This window comes from Dendropsophus ebraccatus, chromosome 1, assembly GCF_027789765.1.
Source record: "Dendropsophus ebraccatus isolate aDenEbr1 chromosome 1, aDenEbr1.pat, whole genome shotgun sequence".
NCBI classification, from domain to species: Eukaryota; Metazoa; Chordata; class Amphibia; order Anura; family Hylidae; genus Dendropsophus; species Dendropsophus ebraccatus.
Window position 1 is genome coordinate 135,552,735 of NC_091454.1, and position 17,102 is coordinate 135,569,836.

Genomic DNA, 17,102 nt, shown 5'->3' on the forward strand with positions numbered 1-17,102 from the left:
TCTGGGATATACTGAAATGTCCAGATAAAACCATCTGCTCTGTAAGGCACATAGGGGAAGATTTATCAAACTGGTGTAAAGTAGAATTGTCTCAGTTGCCCCTAGAAACCAATTAGATTCCACCTTTCATTTTTTAAAGTCTGTGAGGAATAAAAAGTGGAATCTGATTGGTTGCTGGGGGCAACTAAGACAATTCTACTTTGCACCATGTTTGATAAATCTCCCCCATAGGGTTTATAAAAAGGACCAAAAACTTTTTTAATACAGATCCTGGGCCACAGTGTAAACCTATTACCAGAGTCCCCAAACAACCATGATCCGTTTATAATACTGTTGAGTTCTTGAACATGGCAGAAGGGTTTTAGGACTCTCTCAGGCACTAGATGTAACTGCTACCTCTGTACCCCTATTCCAGCTTAGCAGAAGTTTACTCAGTGCTATCCTTAGAAAGTATTAGTACCAGATTTCAGTCTACCATGGTTATATAGTTGCTTAAAAATTCCATCTTACTTGGGATAATACATTTGTTCTGTACATAATAAATAATTGTCCAGCAGAACATCTTCCATCAGATAAATCGTACACGTAGAAGAGTGCACTGCATAGCTGCTTTATGAATGAACAGTAAAAGGATTCTATTGATGACCAATTCTTGTCAATACCTGACAGTCTTCTCCATTTCATGTTCAAAAATATCCACATTCAGGTGTCATTTGACACCAACACATATTTCCATCTCTTACAATTGTCAAGTCAGCACAAAAAGGATGTAAGGATGCCAGTCTGAAACGATTATTCACTCTAACGTATCGTCCTTTAACAACAGATTGCAGCATGTCTACCTAGCCGCTAGAAATCAGAGTCTGTATCCATTAGCTCTGCATCCATCAGGTTTGCTCTGGAGTGCATTGGGGGGATTCCTGCTCTTCTAGTTTGAGTTCTTTCAGTATAAAGCCCATTCCCCATGCTATATAGGTGGGGATGCCCACTTGAATGCTGAAATATTCCATCACGCTTTGGTTGAGGTATGAAGTGAACATTGCTTTGTTCAGCAATAGGGAACTCATCAGCAGAATAGGGATGGGACATTAAATTTGTGTGAGCATATCTTCTGTATTCATGATGGTCATTCTTGTTCTCAACATGATATAGACTTCCCTGTAGAGGTGGCCATCTCCTGAACTCTCTGTATGATCCTGGAAGAACCTCTTCAATTTCCTGTGGGCCTCTAGCCCTAGTCACCAGACCAGGCTTAGCAGGAAGCTTTGGAAGACGTGGCACAGCAGTTGATGTCTGTGGTGGATAGTTGTCCATACCCCTTGTTTCCTCCACTGGTCTAATCTCTTTCTTCCTTCTTCTTTTCTTCTTCTTAGTCTTCTTTTCTAATCCATAAGTATTGTCTGCCTCTACTAACCACATGTTCTCCCTGTCCTCAGGAGGCACTAGAGAAAGACAGATGTTTTTATACATTGTTGATTCTATAAAATGAATCTTATTGTAATACAGGCATGGCATTCGGATATATTTACCAAAAACAAAAAAATTAGATTTCCAACCCTATGTATCGAGCAAACAAATAACAGCTTCAAGTGGTGAAAATAACTGTTTCGGTGCCAACACTTTCCTGGCCCCCCACTAGTCTCTGGTTAACGTAAGTGATGACATTTTTACACAACATTTAACCACAGCAGCCAATTCATCCCAAAAAGGCATTTGTAAAGTAAAATATTGATGTTGGAAGAGGGGGCCTGTCTACCAATGTCCATTATGGTTCATTCCAAAGATGTTTGATGGGGGTGAGATCCAGGCTCTTGCTTTATGCACTGGAACAGAAAGCGCCTTCCTAGACTGTTCCCACAAGGTTGGAAACATACAATTGTCCAAGAAGCATTAAGATTACTGTTAAGTGGACCCGTTAAACTGTTCTGGTTCGGCAACCCAAATGCTCAGCATTTGATTTCTGGTAGCTGCAGAATTCAGATGCCGCCCTAGGGAGTCCTGGAAAACATGGATACAGCCATAGGCTGCCACAGGGAATCAAATGTCAAGTGTTTAGGTTTGAACCCGAACAGTTTGACAAATCCACTCAACGTTAATTAAGATTTCTCTTCACACTGGAATTAAGGTGCCTATGCCAACCCCTCAAAGATAACTCCATAGCATTACCCCGCCTCCACCAACACTCACAATTAGACAGATATTAAGGGGAGGATTTATCAAAGGGTGTAAAATATAGACTAGTGTAAACTGCCCACAGCAACCAATCACAGCTCAGCTTCCAGCTCTGGTAAAATGAAAGAGGAGCTGTGATTGGTTTCATCAGTGTATATTTTACACCCTTTGATAAATCTAGGCCAAAATGTTAAGCACCCTGAGGAAGTCAGCAGATAGCTGACTGAATGTGTGGGGCAGGGTTTCGGTGCCGGCATCGCTCCTCCCTCCTCATTATCTGTAGCATCCGTAATACTCTCAAGGCATAGTGCTATTCATTCACACAATTGTGGTTATCATTTATTTTTGCATCTTTGCACTAGTTGTTTCCTTGTATATATCTTCTTGTTTTGTGAGAGGGAGGACTACATACCATTATATTATATTATATTATATGGTATTTGCTTGTTTGGGATGGATCCTGGTTCTTCTCCAGAATTGTATTACTTTATACAGTTCTTGGTTTTAGTCTGTTGTTTCTAATAAACCATATTTAAATGTTATACTGTGCGATGTGCAGTTATTCATCTATCCCAGGCTTTCTTTCTTTTTGTTTTGTGTGGACATGAAATATTCTACTTTACACCACTCCACATTACACATGGCACTTTTGCTCAGGTTTTCTGATACAAGTGTGAAGCCAAAACCAAGTGTATCCTAACGAATTAGATAATGTACAGAACTAGTAAAAGGTGGGACCCAATACTTTTGTCCATTGTAAAGTGCTGCAGAATCTGTTGGCGCTATATAAAATAAATTATTATTATAGTGTATATTTTAAAAAAGAAAAGTTGGATAACCCCTTTAAAGTCACCCCCCCCCCCTTTTTAAATATAAAGGAAACATTTTAGCTTAAAAGGGAACCAGTCTTTGTCAAAATGCCCATGATGCTATACATTTAGTGAAATGAAGCCCCCACATTTCAACTGATATCACAGTTATACAGAGGTGTTATTTACTTCTATTTAAATATCTCAAGCCTTCCAGTACTTAGCAGCTGCAGTATGCCCTACATAAAGTGGTGTACTTTTTCCAATCTGACACAGTGATCTCTGCTGCCATCTCTGTTTGTGACAGGAACTGTCCAAAGTAGGAGATGTTTCTATGGGGATTTCCTACTGCTCTAGATAAAGGTGGCAGCAGAGAGCACTGTATCAGACTGGAAAAAAGACACCAATTCCTGTAGGACAAACGGCAGCTGATAAGTACTGGAAGGCTTGAGATTTTTGAATAGAAGTAAAAAAACGAAGTATACTTTCTGACATTTTGCTGGAGAACCCTTTTAACTTTGTAAATATATTGCAGTGTATGTAAATTACCTTTAGCTAGGCATGTGGGCGGTCCTCAGTGCCAAACTATTCATAGATGTTGCACTTGAGTTGGCTGTAATGCTGGGTTTACACGAAACGATAATTGGCCCGATCGTACGATTAACGATGTTGGGGTAACATTTTTTTTCCATAACGGTCAGCGTTTAGATGGTACGATATATTGTACGGAAATTTGCGTTTTGCGATCGCTTAAGCCTATCTCACACATTGGTTAAATCGGCGAACGACTGTTTACACGGAACGATCTGCAAATTTTTTGTGAACGACGATTTTAAAACATGTTGTAAGATCAAAATGAACGATTTTTCGTTCGTCATTTGATTGTTCGCAGCGTTTACACATACGATTATCGTTCGAATTTGGTCGTTATTGTGCGAATTTGCACGATAATCGTTCCGTGTAAATGCAGCATAACTATGCCTCTCTAGGCGTCATTACCAGTGCTGGAACCTTCTGCATGTCTGCAATGCTCCCAGAGATTCGTGATTATCGCCAACTCAAGCACATCACTCATACCTAGTTCAGCACTGAGGACTGCCTACATGCCTAGCTAAGGAGAATTTACATATGGTACAGGAGTTTTACAAAGTTCATTTTTGGGGGATATGAGGAAAGCAGATAGGTGGGCGTTTTGGTGGCAATTGGTTCCTTTAAATATATAAACATTGCAAATCAATTGCCTCCTCTGTCTTTAGTTAATACATGCATGAAACAACAATTCGGGAACATCACTACATTGCACTGTTTCTTTCTTTTTTTTCTCCTGAAAATGTATGATTAAAAAAACAACCACCATTCTCTAGGGCAATAGATATCTTATTGCCCTACATAGCCTGACCCTGTCCACACTGATTAGAGAATGGCACAATGTAGGAGTATAGAAGCAGAAGTTACACAATAATAATTATAATATAGCACAAATGAGAGTTGTTTATTACCTGGAGTCGCCACTGGAGTTACAGATACATCCTGTGGTAAAATGGCTCCTCTTCTAGCCACCATCTTTGTAACATGTTGTGCCCATGCAGAAGACATGTCAGCTGATGGCTCATTAATGTCAAAGTTCAAACCAGCTAGGAGTTAAAAAGATCACACATAATTATTACCCAATTACACATAATTAAGGGTGGATTAAGTGTACCCTAGGCCACTGGCTGTTCACATAGCTGGACATTTCTTTAGACCTTAACTAGACCCCTAAATACAGACCTTGGACCACACCACCTTACACACACTGCTTCTATGGCCCTGCTCTTTTTGGTCCCTGCTGACCTAAGGGCCCTATTACACAAGGCGATTATCATGCAGAAAATCGTCCTGTGTAATTGCAGGCAACAACTGTACAATAGCTTGTGTGTTGTTGAACGTTGATTTAGATCTGACCCTAAAATCATAATTAATCGTCCACTAATCGTTCGGTGTAATTCCAAATCGTCCCTTCTTTTGCTGGGATCAGATGGACTAAATGATTGTAGTAATGATAATTGTAATGATCCTAATTAATGACTATTGTTCTGTGTAATATGGTGAACAATTTCAGGTTAACAATAAACAATTAAGTTTGTAATCGTTAAAAATTGCTTGGTCTAATAGGGCCCTAAGACTGGTCACCCTGCCCCTCCCTCCCTTTCTAAGATACCTCAAGCTGATGTGGAGTGGATACCTGTGGAGACGTCACAGGTCTTCTGCAGTCCTGCAATGATCTATAACAAATTACGCTTCAAATGAAGCAGTTTTGCGCAAATCATAGCAGAGCTGCAGCAGTAAAGACATTCAGCAAAAAGTACATGTTCATTTTGGCCTACAATGGACCCTGGGGCAGCTAACATATTATAATCCGCCACTGACCTACTTGCCTTCTATGGGTGAAATGTATTTTTTTCAGCTACATCTTATCACTTCCACATATATAGCCTTTTCATGTTTTGTTTTTTTAAAATAGACAGTGTACTTACCAACTGGCCCATCATGGGACACTGTGTGCAGACTGAAGGACAGTTCCTTCTCAGGGTTGTTAAGCAACTCCTTCCGTTTGGAAAATGCCTTTGCAATCATCTTACTTTTCTTGATTCTCTTGGGTTCATCATCACTACGACCCAAAATCCTGACAAGCAAAGTTGATATGTAGGTTGCTATATATCAAAATAATACCAAGCACACATATACATACATGTGGTTATGCTGCTTTATAAATAGCTTTCTCTGTATAATGAAAGGCTTAAAGCTTAAAGAGAACGTATCACCTAGAGCTTTTTTTTTTACTGATTAGAGTAGGAAACTAAAACATGGTCTTTTATCCTAACCAGTTTCTATTTTCTGAATGTATTTTTTTATTTCACTTTTTGTACATTGTTATGGGGGCTGCCATCTTGCCTGAGCTGTTTTTAACAGCATTTAGTCACATGCTTTACTGCAAGCTTCATGGACATAATGACAATAAACAGGACCTGTCTAGTTGAGATGAATGTAAAACATTACTCAGTGTACTCTGTGACCTATGAGGAGGTCCTTCCACAGGGAGCTGCTTTATACTAGGCTAGATTTATGTAGTTTTGGAAAATATGACATGGAGTGTGTGTTCAATGATCCCAAGACCTCACCTGCACCAGGCTCGCTTCCAGATAATAATTGTTGCTTTGGTCCACACCCATGTGCTCATAGATATGCCAGTTCCAAACATGGCAAATAGATTAATCTTCTCCACAAGGAGGCTAGGCCTGTTCTTTATTTCACACTCTGGAATCGGCTTGTTGGTCTGAGAGGCAATGGTCACATTGGCTTCACATCTGAAAAAAAAAGTAAATCTAAATAGCACATATACAGTGCTGGTCTCTTTGCTCAACTCCTTATTTTGATACGTATACACTAATCCGTAGAAAAGTAATTAAATGCATATGTAAAAAATAAATTGTTATTCAAAGATTTTTAAACTGAATTATTTCTTTTATCTATCTTCCCCCACCCCAGCACATCATAAAAAATTGCTTTGACCAAATTACGGACACATTTCTACACCCTGCCCTATTCTGACAACTAAAACAGACAGATCTCAGGGTTATCAGAAGCATGGACAGGCCATGACACAATACACAACGTGAAACCAGCCATATGGTCATTGTAGACAGAATGGGTGGCACCTATAAAGTTTTATCAGCCCAAATACATTCTGCATTAACCAAGTTGCAATACTTACAGAACATATTCACGGAAACTCCGTTCCCACTCAGCTTGGTTGAAGAAGTCATAAAAATGACAGCTAAAGGTGATTAGCACAAAACCAAATGCCAAGAAGCCAAATATTCCTATGTTGAAACAGATGATGAAGACAGGCATTAGGCACGTGACAATGCTTGAATATAAAATCCACATAGGTCACATTTGCTGTGGATATTTCCACAGCAAATATGACCCATAATTTGCAGGGAAAAAAAAAATCTGCACTAATTCTTGCGAAGTCTGGTGCACATTTTGTAGTGGAAGAAAAAAAATACTTCAGTAAGCTCGCCTTGTCCGGTCCCCCAGCAGTCTTTGTACCCCCAAGCCTCTAGTAACACCACCACATATGACTGAATGGTGATAGGTTGCTGCTGGAGGCCATGTATACAGTAGCTCATGCAGGAGGTGACAATATAAAGATATAGCCTCATAAACCATACAGATCTCTGCCAAGGTGAGCATGGGTGTGGTGTGGCAGAAAATCACCTGAAACTAACACTACTTCATAGTCATGTAACCTTTACTTCTCTGCATCTTCCTCCACCAATATATGGACACATTTGAAGGTAGCTCAGGACCATTATTCCAGCCATGTGTTTTTATATTTTTACTGTAATGTATTTGATAGCTCTAACATTCTAATCCTGGCCAGTATATCAGCATTACATCTGCATTATGGGACTTACATGAATGTGTACAGGATTACCAAAGCCTGCTTAACTGGGATCAGATGCAAATGCATTTTAAATGTTAACATATGGAGAGTCAATCTACACTGGTCATTTGCTACAAACAATAAGTCTAATTTACTTGGCACAGATCCAGGGTTACAAGGTTTTATAGAACAGAAAAAATGTTAGAAAGGGAGGGACACTCCGTTCACAGCTGTCAGCCCAATAGCATGTGCCAGTAGTCACAGATTCATTGTAGGAACAATAGGATGTGAGGTTATAAGGTACGTTAGTGCCTGCCCAATATATGTCTTGTATAGCAAAATCTTCATAGTTCTGGATTATGATTATTATTATTTTAAATCAGTGTATGAAGAGACAAAAATTACACGGGACAAAATCTGTGCCACACTTTACAAAAATATAGCTATAACAATACTATTTATACATTATGACATCCACTTCACTTTTGTTCGGACCACATTTACAGTGCACATATGGTGTCAACGGCAGGAAAGTCTGATGTTTTATGGTCTCAACATATGGATAGAAACTTATTACTATTACAGTACTATGGACAGCAACTTATCTGTCATAAAACAAAAACAAACATGTCACATGGACATGGCAAAAGTTTTGATGGGTCGGGGTCTCATTGCTTAAACTCCGGTCGGTCAGAACAATGAGATGGAAGAAGTCTCAAGTAAAAGAAAGCTGGTTTAAGATGAGCCGAATTTATTAAAGGGAAACCTACAACTACAACAACTTGGAAGGATCTAACCTGCTGTTATGTTTCCATAGAGCCAGGGAGACTAAGAAACAAAATACTTTTCTTACCTTCATCCTCAATGCCATTTTCTTGCAATCTTGAGTTTTAATAAAATGAGATGCCTTGGTGCACTGGGGGTGGGACTACAGACTTGCACCAATACATCCACCCCTCCTGATGAATAATGGGGTGGCGCTCTGCAATGATTGTCACTATGGCACTAATGGAGGGGCAGATGGACCAGTGCACTGATTTGTAGTCCTAACCCCAGTGCATCAAACCCCCAATTTACATATTAAAAGAATGCAAGATTCAACAAAATAGGTTTTGAAGATGAAGGTAAGAAAATTATCTTCATTCTCAGCGTCCCATTAGGAACATACAGTCTTCAAACCTGCTGTTAGTTTCCCTTTAAAAGGCTCAAGCCTCCTAATAAATTACGCCTTAGGTGAAAAAAGGGTGGATTAAGATGAGCCAGATTTGATAAAAAGGCATAAGTCCACCACACTATACAAGATATACACAGTGTCAGGATTGTGCTGAAACCTGGTGTGAACTGAACCTGCTTTTGCTTCTGTGTGCCACACCCGCTTGCTTCTCTGCTACCTGGCAATGCGGGAGTTAATCTGATTTCCTAGGAGACTTGATCTTTTCAGCTGAGTAGGTCTTTAGACTGACAGGAATCTCTACCTATCTGGAACCTGGATATCTGAGCGCCGGTCCAATGGGGGATTCGGACTGGGCTCTGGTTCAGTATAAATAGGAAGCTAAGACAGAGTTCCAGTGCTGGTTATTAGCTTAATACCCTGATCCCAGCTTCCCTTGTCTACTCCTGCGATCCCCCCACTCCTAATCCCTCTGTTTTGCTCGACTTGATCCCTGACCTCCTGCCTGACTTTTTGACTACCCGTTTGCTTGCTGATTTTGTACTGCTTTGCCTGTTTGGATTTTGGACCCGGCTTGTTTGACCATTCTTTTGTGTTGTTTGTCCGTCTTGTTCCGTGTGCACGTATTTAGCGCAGGGAACGTCAACGTGGTTGTCCACGGCCGCCTAGGGCCGACTGAGGCAAGTAGGCAGGTGACAGTGGGTGGGTTCAGATCTAGGGCCCACTGTCTCTTGTCTTGTCTACGCCTGCCAGTCCTGACAGAATAACCAGCCAAAAATTGCCTTGGGGTCATGGACACCCTGACAACGATAGTGGACCGTATGCAGCAGCTCAATACCTCAGTCCAGGAGCTTGCTGAACGGGTCCAGGTACAAGAGACGGTTCCCCGACAAATTACCATGACCTCCCCGGTACCTCCTGAGCCTCCCGTCCAGCTCCCAGAGAAATTTCAGGGGGACAGGAGAAGCTTCCAAGCCTTCCGGGAAGGTTGTAAACTATTTTTTAGACTGCGTCCTCGCTCCTCAGGTAACGAGGCTCAGAGAGTGGGTATTGTTATGTCCCTTCTCCTGGGGCCCCCTCAGGAGTGGGCTTTTTCTTTGTCACCTCACTGCCCTGACTTGCAGACAGTTGACCGGTTCTTCTCTGCATTGGGACTGCTTTATGATGACCCGGACAGTGCAGCCAATGCTGAGCGATGCCTGACTATGCTACGGCAAGGTGACCGACCGGTTGAGGACTACTGCTCGGAGTTCAGGCAGTGGAGCGGTCCTTCCATGTGGAACGACTCTGCCCTCCGGTTCCAATTCCGGGCCGGGTTGAGCGACCGACTTAAAGACATGTTAGTGGCCTACCCGACGCCTGGCACCCTTGAGGAAAGCATGACCCTGGCCATTAGGGTAGACCGACGATTGAGGGACCGACAGCAGGAAAGGGGTACTTTAGACCATACCAGACCCTCCTTCCCTAAACCTTTCCCACCTGTGATACCCACTCTGGGAGAAACCATGGAAGCAGACGCCAAGACCAGACGAGCTCACCGTCTTCTGAGCAACCTCTGCCTATACTGTGGCAAGGCTGGACATCGTGTAAGAGGATGTCCTTCCAGGCCGGTGCCACCACCAGAAAACTCCAGGCGCCTGAGTGACTATCGAGGGGGTCACTCAGGCGCACAGGTAACCTTCACCAAAAAGAACAAGCTCTTATTGCCTATTTCTCTGATGTTGGGGGGGGGGGAGATGTATTTCTGGGTATGCCCAGGTCGATTCTGGGTCTTCTGCAAATTTTATTAACCCCATTTTCTGGTCAGGTTTAGAGGTATGTCCCCTGCTGCTCAAGTGTCCAGTAAATGTCACTGGAGCAGACTCTGCCCCGTTTGCTCAAGGGAATGTACAGTATGTTACCCCCTGCCTTGAAGTTAAGGTGGGATCTGTTCATGTTGAAACCCTGGATTTTCTTCTCATGCAAAATGTTTCTTCTGATGTGATTTTAGGTTTACCCTGGCTGGAAGCACATAATCCTGTATTCGATTGGTCCAGCAGGGAACTTGTTCGATGGGGACCTAAGTGTGCCTCCCATTGCGTTGCTGTGTCTCTTGCAGAATGTTCCCCTGGGGAGGGAGAAATTCCTGAGTTCTTGTCTGATTATGTGGATGTGTTTGATGAAAGTGCAGTGGACGGATTGCCTCCTCACAGACCATATGACTGTTCGATTGATTTAATTCCCGATGCCAAATATCCCAAGGGTCGTATCTTCAATCTGTCTTGTCCTGAGAGGGAGGCCATGCGGGAGTATATTAAGGATAGTCTCCGTAAGGGCCACATTCGCCCATCCTCCTCTCCTCTGGGGGCGGGGTTCTTTTTTGTGGGTAAAAAGGATGGTGGGCTTCGGCCCTGTATAGACTACCGGGAGTTGAACAAGATCACTGTTAAGAACCAACACCCGCTACCCCTAATTCCTGACTTGTTCAACCAGATAGTGGGTGCTAAATGGTTCTCCAAGATTGACTTGCGGGGAGCATACAACTTGATAAGGATCAAGGAGGGTGATGAATGGAAGACTGCTTTCAATACCCCTGAAGGGCATTTCGAATACCTTGTTATGCCTTTCGGCTTATGCAATGCCCCAGCAGTCTTCCAGCATTTCGTAAATGATGTATTCCGAGAGTATCTGGGTCGTTTTTTAGTTGTGTATCTTGATGATATTTTAATTTTTTCTCCCAATTGGTCCTCACACATCCTGCATGTCCGTACAGTCATGGAGCTTCTGAGAGCCAATAACCTTTGTGCAAAGCTGTCAAAATGCCAGTTTGGTATACAGGAAGTCTCATTTCTGGGGTACAAAATAACTTCAAACTCGTTTGGTATGGACCCCCTTAAGGTCATAGCCATCGAAAACTGGGAGCGTCCCAATAACCTGAAGGCTCTGCAGAGGTTTTTGGGGTTCGCCAATTATTATAGAAAATTCATTAAGGGGTTTTCGCTTATAGCCAAACCCCTCACGGATTTAACCAGGAAGGGATCAGATCTGGTAAACTGGACCCCAGACGCTATCAGGGCATTCAACAAACTAAGACAATGTTTCTCAGAGGCTCCAGTACTGGCACAACCGGACTTTGAGCGTCCTTTTATTGTGGAGGTGGACGCATCTGAGGTGGGGGTAGGAGCGGTCCTGTCTCAAGGGTCAGCTACTCTTACCAACCTCTGGCCCATTGCTTTCTTCTCTAGGAAGTTCTCTAAGGCAGAGTGTAACTATGATATTGGGAACAGAGAGTTACTAGCTATAAAAATGGCGTTCGACGAATGGAGACACTTCCTAGAGGGGGCAAAACATAAGGTGGTTGTGCTTACTGATCACAAAAATCTTGTATACTTAGATAAAGCTAAACGTCTCACACCAAGGCAGGCCAGATGGGCCCTGTTTTTTACTTGCTTCAACTTCGAGATCACCTATCGGCCTGGCTCCAAAAATGTCAAAGCTGATGCTTTGTCTCGCAGCTTTGACCTCGAGAGCACTCATAGGGACCAGCCCGATACTATTCTGAACCCTGGTGTAGTAGTGGCCGTCTTACAACCTGACCTGGTGACTTTGATTGCAGAGTCTCAGTCCCTTGCACCCCAGAATACTCCCAGAATACTCCAGAAACTCTATTGTTTGTACCCCCCAACCTTCGTCTCCGGGTCTTGGAGGAGATTCATGGTTCGGTGTTGGCTGGTCACCCGGGGGTGGCAGGAACTAAGTATTTGCTCGCGCGTCATTACTGGTGGCCTTCCTGGGCCCGAGACGTAAAGTCTTTTGTTGACGCTTGTGAGACCTGTGCCCGGTCTAAGGTTCCCCGTAGGCCACCTGAGGGTCTCTTACGTCCTCTGCCGGTGCCTACGAGACCTTGGACACACATTTCAATGGACTTTATCACTGACCTGCCGCTGTCTAAGGGAAAAACTGTAATTTGGGTTGTTGTGGATAGATTTTCTAAGATGTGCCATCTCATCCCTCTGTGTAAACTGCCTAATGCTCGCACCTTAGCTACATTGTTTGTTAATCACATTTTGCGCCTTCATGGTATCCCTGAAAATATTGTGTCTGACCGGGGCGTTCAGTTTGTAGCGAAATTTTGGAGAGAGTTCTGTGGACGGTTGGGAATCTCCTTGTCCTTCTCGTCAGCCTTCCACCCGCAGACGAATGGGCAGACCGAGAGAATCAACCAGTCTCTAGAGCAATTTCTAAGATGTTTCGTGGCTGATGCCCAAGACAAATGGAGGGACTTTATCTCTTTGGCAGAGTTTGCCTTAAACAATCAAGAACAACGTTCAATTAAAATGTCGCCATTCTTTTGCAATTACGGTTTTAACCCTAGGTACTCTTCTACTCACTCCGCAGATTCAGTTAACCCTTCGGCTGAAGCCTTGTTCACGAAACTGTGCACAGTTTGGGCCCAAGCTCATCAGAGCTTGGTTAAAGCCCAAGAGTTATATCAAAAACATGCTAATAAAAAACGCATACCTGGCCATCAATACGTACTGGGGGAAAAGGTCTGGCTCTCTACCAGGAATTTAAGGTTAAGAGTACAGTCTGCTAAACTAGCACCCAAATATATCGGTCCGTATACCATTGTGGAAGTTATTAATCCTGTGACTTTTAGATTAAAACTGCCTGCATCACTTCGTATTCACAATGTGTTTCATAAGGCTCTCCTAAAAAAGTATGTTCCTCCGGTGTCTCCGTCATCTCCCCCTGCTCCACTCATCATCCAGGGTGAGTTGGAGTATGAGGTGGAGAAGATTCTGAATTCTCGTTGGGTACAAGGTTCACTGCAATATCTAGTCCACTGGAAGGGCTTTGGGCCAGAGGAACGAACGTGGGTTTCTGTCAAAGACATGCATGCTCCTCGCTTGGTTCGGCGATACCACGTACTAAATCCTTCCAAGCCTGGTCCATTGGATAAGGGTCCTGAGGCCCCTCGTAAGAGGGGGGGTACTGTCAGGATTGTGCTGAAACCTGGTGTGAACTGAACCTGCTTTTGCTTCTGTGTGCCACACCCGCTTGCTTCTCTGCTACCTGGCAATGCGGGAGTTAATCTGATTTCCTAGGAGACTTGATCTTTCCAGCTGAGTAGGTCTTTAGACTGACAGGAATCTCTGCCTATCTGGAACCTGGATATCTGAGCGCCGGTCCAATGGGGGATTCGGACTGGGCTCTGGTTCAGCATAAATAGGAAGCTAAGACAGAGTTCCAGTGCTGGTTATTAGCTTAATACCCTGATCCCAGCTTCCCTTGTCTACTCCTGCGATCCCCACTCCTAATCCCTCTGTTTTGCTCGACTTGATCCCTGACCTCCTGCCTGACTTTTTGACTACCCGTTTGCTTGCTGATTTTGTACTGCTTTGCCTGTTTGGATTTTGGACCCGGCTTGTTTGACCATTCTTTTGTGTTGTTTGTCCGTCTTGTTCCGTGTGCACGTATTTAGCGCAGGGAACGTCAACGTGGTTGTCCACGGCCGCCTAGGGCCGACTGAGGCAAGTAGGCAGGTGACAGTGGGTGGGTTCAGATCTAGGGCCCACTGTCTCTTGTCTTGTCTACGCCTGCCAGTCCTGACACACAGGCTCTGAGAATTCTCCTGTAATTTTAGAGCGCTGTTAATTGCAAAACACTTGATGTTATAGACATAGAGATAGTGTTTAGTCCATGAGGGTAATCATTCAATTTCCAATATAACTTACTGTTCTGATTTATGCAAAAACATTTTTGCCATTATTGGCTATAGAAACATGTGAGCCACTGATGCTGCATTTTGTAACATGTATTCTCTGTGTGACACCACATCCCAGCAAGGAAATGGACTGACTTTTTATTAAGTGAATATAACTAGAAAAGCCTTACCTAGCCGCAGCATGGTTTCATTGATTTTACTGGCTGCTTTCTCACTAAGTAGTCCAGGGTGATTGCTTTTGATGGAAAACAGAGTCATCACGCCTATAAAAGAATTGCATGTTTAGTAAAACAGAGAGTCTCCATTATCACAACGGAGACAGTCTATTTAGAGACAGCTGCAAGTCTATCGACAAGCCTGAATTCTAGATGTTTCTAGTTTAAAACAGACATGATTTCATGAAGATATATTATATATATATATACACACACACACACATATATATTTATGTGTGTGTTAGTTTCATATGCTCACCTCTGATAAGGAAGTAACCTCCAACAATCAGGACAATTCCAATTGGAGCCAAAACAAAGCCAGCTCTATACCTATAGTTTTTGTATCCCACAAAGCAAATACCGCTCACAGAGTCACCATCCACCTGTCAAGAAAAATACGTAAATGTACTAAGCCAAGTGTATTCTTTATATTTTATTCCTTACCTAGCTTTAGTATTGAGGCATGAGGCCACATGCACAGAGGCATACAGTGTACACAATAACACAATATGGGTCCATGGACACAATTTCAGTTTTTCTAATTATGTTTTTTTACTCATGGACAATTTTTGCAATACAGATCTTGTATACAGTTATAGGGATAAGGCCTAATAGCATATGTTCATCTGTAAGAAATGGTTCTAAAATGCCACCTTGTGGGCAGTTTGTAGAATACACTTTTAGAGCTATTAAAAATAAAATAAAAAGAAGGAACTGCCCATAGAAAAAACATATGCATTCTGTTTCTGACTCACATGGTGTGTGTTTAGTAATTGTTCCATTTTGAAATGCAGCATAAATGCATTTGGGGAAAAAAAAAAAAATCAAAACTTTTTTTTACATGCTGGCAATAACAGCGAACGAAAAAAAAAGCACACTATTAATTTATGCTAGAAATGGATTAACTGCTATACAACTACTTTTCATTTCCACTAAATTCTTGTTCATGTTTATAAAATTTAGCAGTTTGCATTTCCTTCTTTGTGCATTATAGCCAGTGGCTGCTAAGGTGTGAAAAACATCAACTTTTTAATGCTAAACCTTTTTTTTTGAATGACCAGTTAGCATTGGTTTGTATTTCTATTTAACATCCTACGGCATCCTGTTGCAATATACTTGTGTTGTACAAAAAAAAAAAAAAAAAAAAGAATCCATCAGGTTGTAAATAAATCTGCATCAAAGGCTGCTGGTGTTGTGGATGCAGATTCTGCACAGATTTCAAAGCAAATATTTCTTCTTCCTCTTAGATCCACTTGTTGCTTTTTATTTACACAGAAAACTGCAGAAATAACACTGTGGGCGAAAGCACCCAAAAATGGTTGTCCAGGGTTACTGGGACTGCTACTACAACGCTACTATTGACCATAGGCAGTGTCTAGTAATGTGGGTTAGCCGTAACTCAAATGAGCTGCCATACACAGCCCAGTTTTTGGGAAAGAAAATTTGACTTTTTAAAAAAAATCCTGGACAACCCTTTTACCACAATTATAACAGTGTTATCTGGTCTTACCTGAGCAACCGCCAGGATAGCCACAGTCAGCACAAAGGGAATGGACCATGTGATCAAATGGAAGTATGAAGTCCTGCCAGAGAGTGGTTGGTGAGTGGTACCCAGGGCTTTGAAGGATGTGTGCCAAGCATATGTCAGCATGACAAACCAGATCACCCCAGACATCATGGAGTAGTAAACAATGACAAATATGATGACACAGGAAAGAGTTTCATTTGATCTGAGAAAAGCAGAAAGGAAAAAGTTGCATGAACATCTACACTATTTTCTACTTACATACAAGTAAAATTTAATAGCAAGATAAAAGTGGCCACATAACCACAAAATGTGAGCATCAGTGGCTTGTAAACAGTCAAACAGGTTGTGTTACCAAAGGGGCTTTAACTCCGTTCACATGGAGCAAAACTGGCGGAATTCCACAGTGGAATTCTCCGCCGCAGAATCCAGTCAGCCTTCCTGTCATAATGGCAGACTATGGGAGGCTTGCACGCCTCTTCTTCCTGCGCTGAAGAATGAATATGTTAACTCTTCAGCGCGGAGAGAGGAGGCGCGAGCATCCAACAAACTGTTATTGTGACAGGGAGGCTGATGGGAATTCCGCCACTTTGTTTCTTTATTTACTCTATTCACTTTAATGGAACTGGGATGCAAAACCACACTCAAATTAGGGACAAAAGATGTGCTCCTTTTGGAAGAAAAACAGCCATGTTTTTCTAATCTGGAAAACCTCTCATAGAAGCTTTCATATGTGTACATATATTGTGGCCATGGGATTGTATATGGAAATATATCTAACTCCCATAGTAGGTTGTGGCAAATTATGTATGCCACCTGTGCCATTATTATCTATACATTTGGCACAAGTCAATCTAAAAAATAAAAAAAAGATTACAGAATTATTGGAGCTTACGTGGGTTCTCCAAGTCTCATGGTACCATCTCCACGACAAACTATTTCTTTCCGAGCACCATCCATGAACTGTGCTAGCCACCCAATGCTGCCCATGAAGAAACAAGCGTTAACGTAAAAAAGGATAACAGCAGGGTATCGGTTGGAATTTTTCCAATCTGAAAGAAATGTAGCCTG

The 17,102-nt window shown here is 42.3% G+C and overlaps 1 protein-coding gene across 1 annotated transcript in view; it reads right to left on the bottom strand.

The window, feature by feature from the left end:
• Positions 1-208: 208 nt before the first annotated feature.
• SMO (smoothened, frizzled class receptor) overlaps positions 209-17,102 on the bottom strand; it is a 32,436-nt gene continuing 15,542 nt past the window's right edge. Inside the window, 9 exon segments of the mRNA XM_069956266.1 lie at positions 209-1,442; positions 4,481-4,615; positions 5,498-5,646; positions 6,143-6,328; positions 6,736-6,844; positions 14,462-14,554; positions 14,766-14,889; positions 16,017-16,236; positions 16,927-17,099. Of these exon segments, the coding sequence (XP_069812367.1) occupies positions 850-1,442; positions 4,481-4,615; positions 5,498-5,646; positions 6,143-6,328; positions 6,736-6,844; positions 14,462-14,554; positions 14,766-14,889; positions 16,017-16,236; positions 16,927-17,099 (1,782 nt within the window). The 3' untranslated portion in view covers positions 209-849.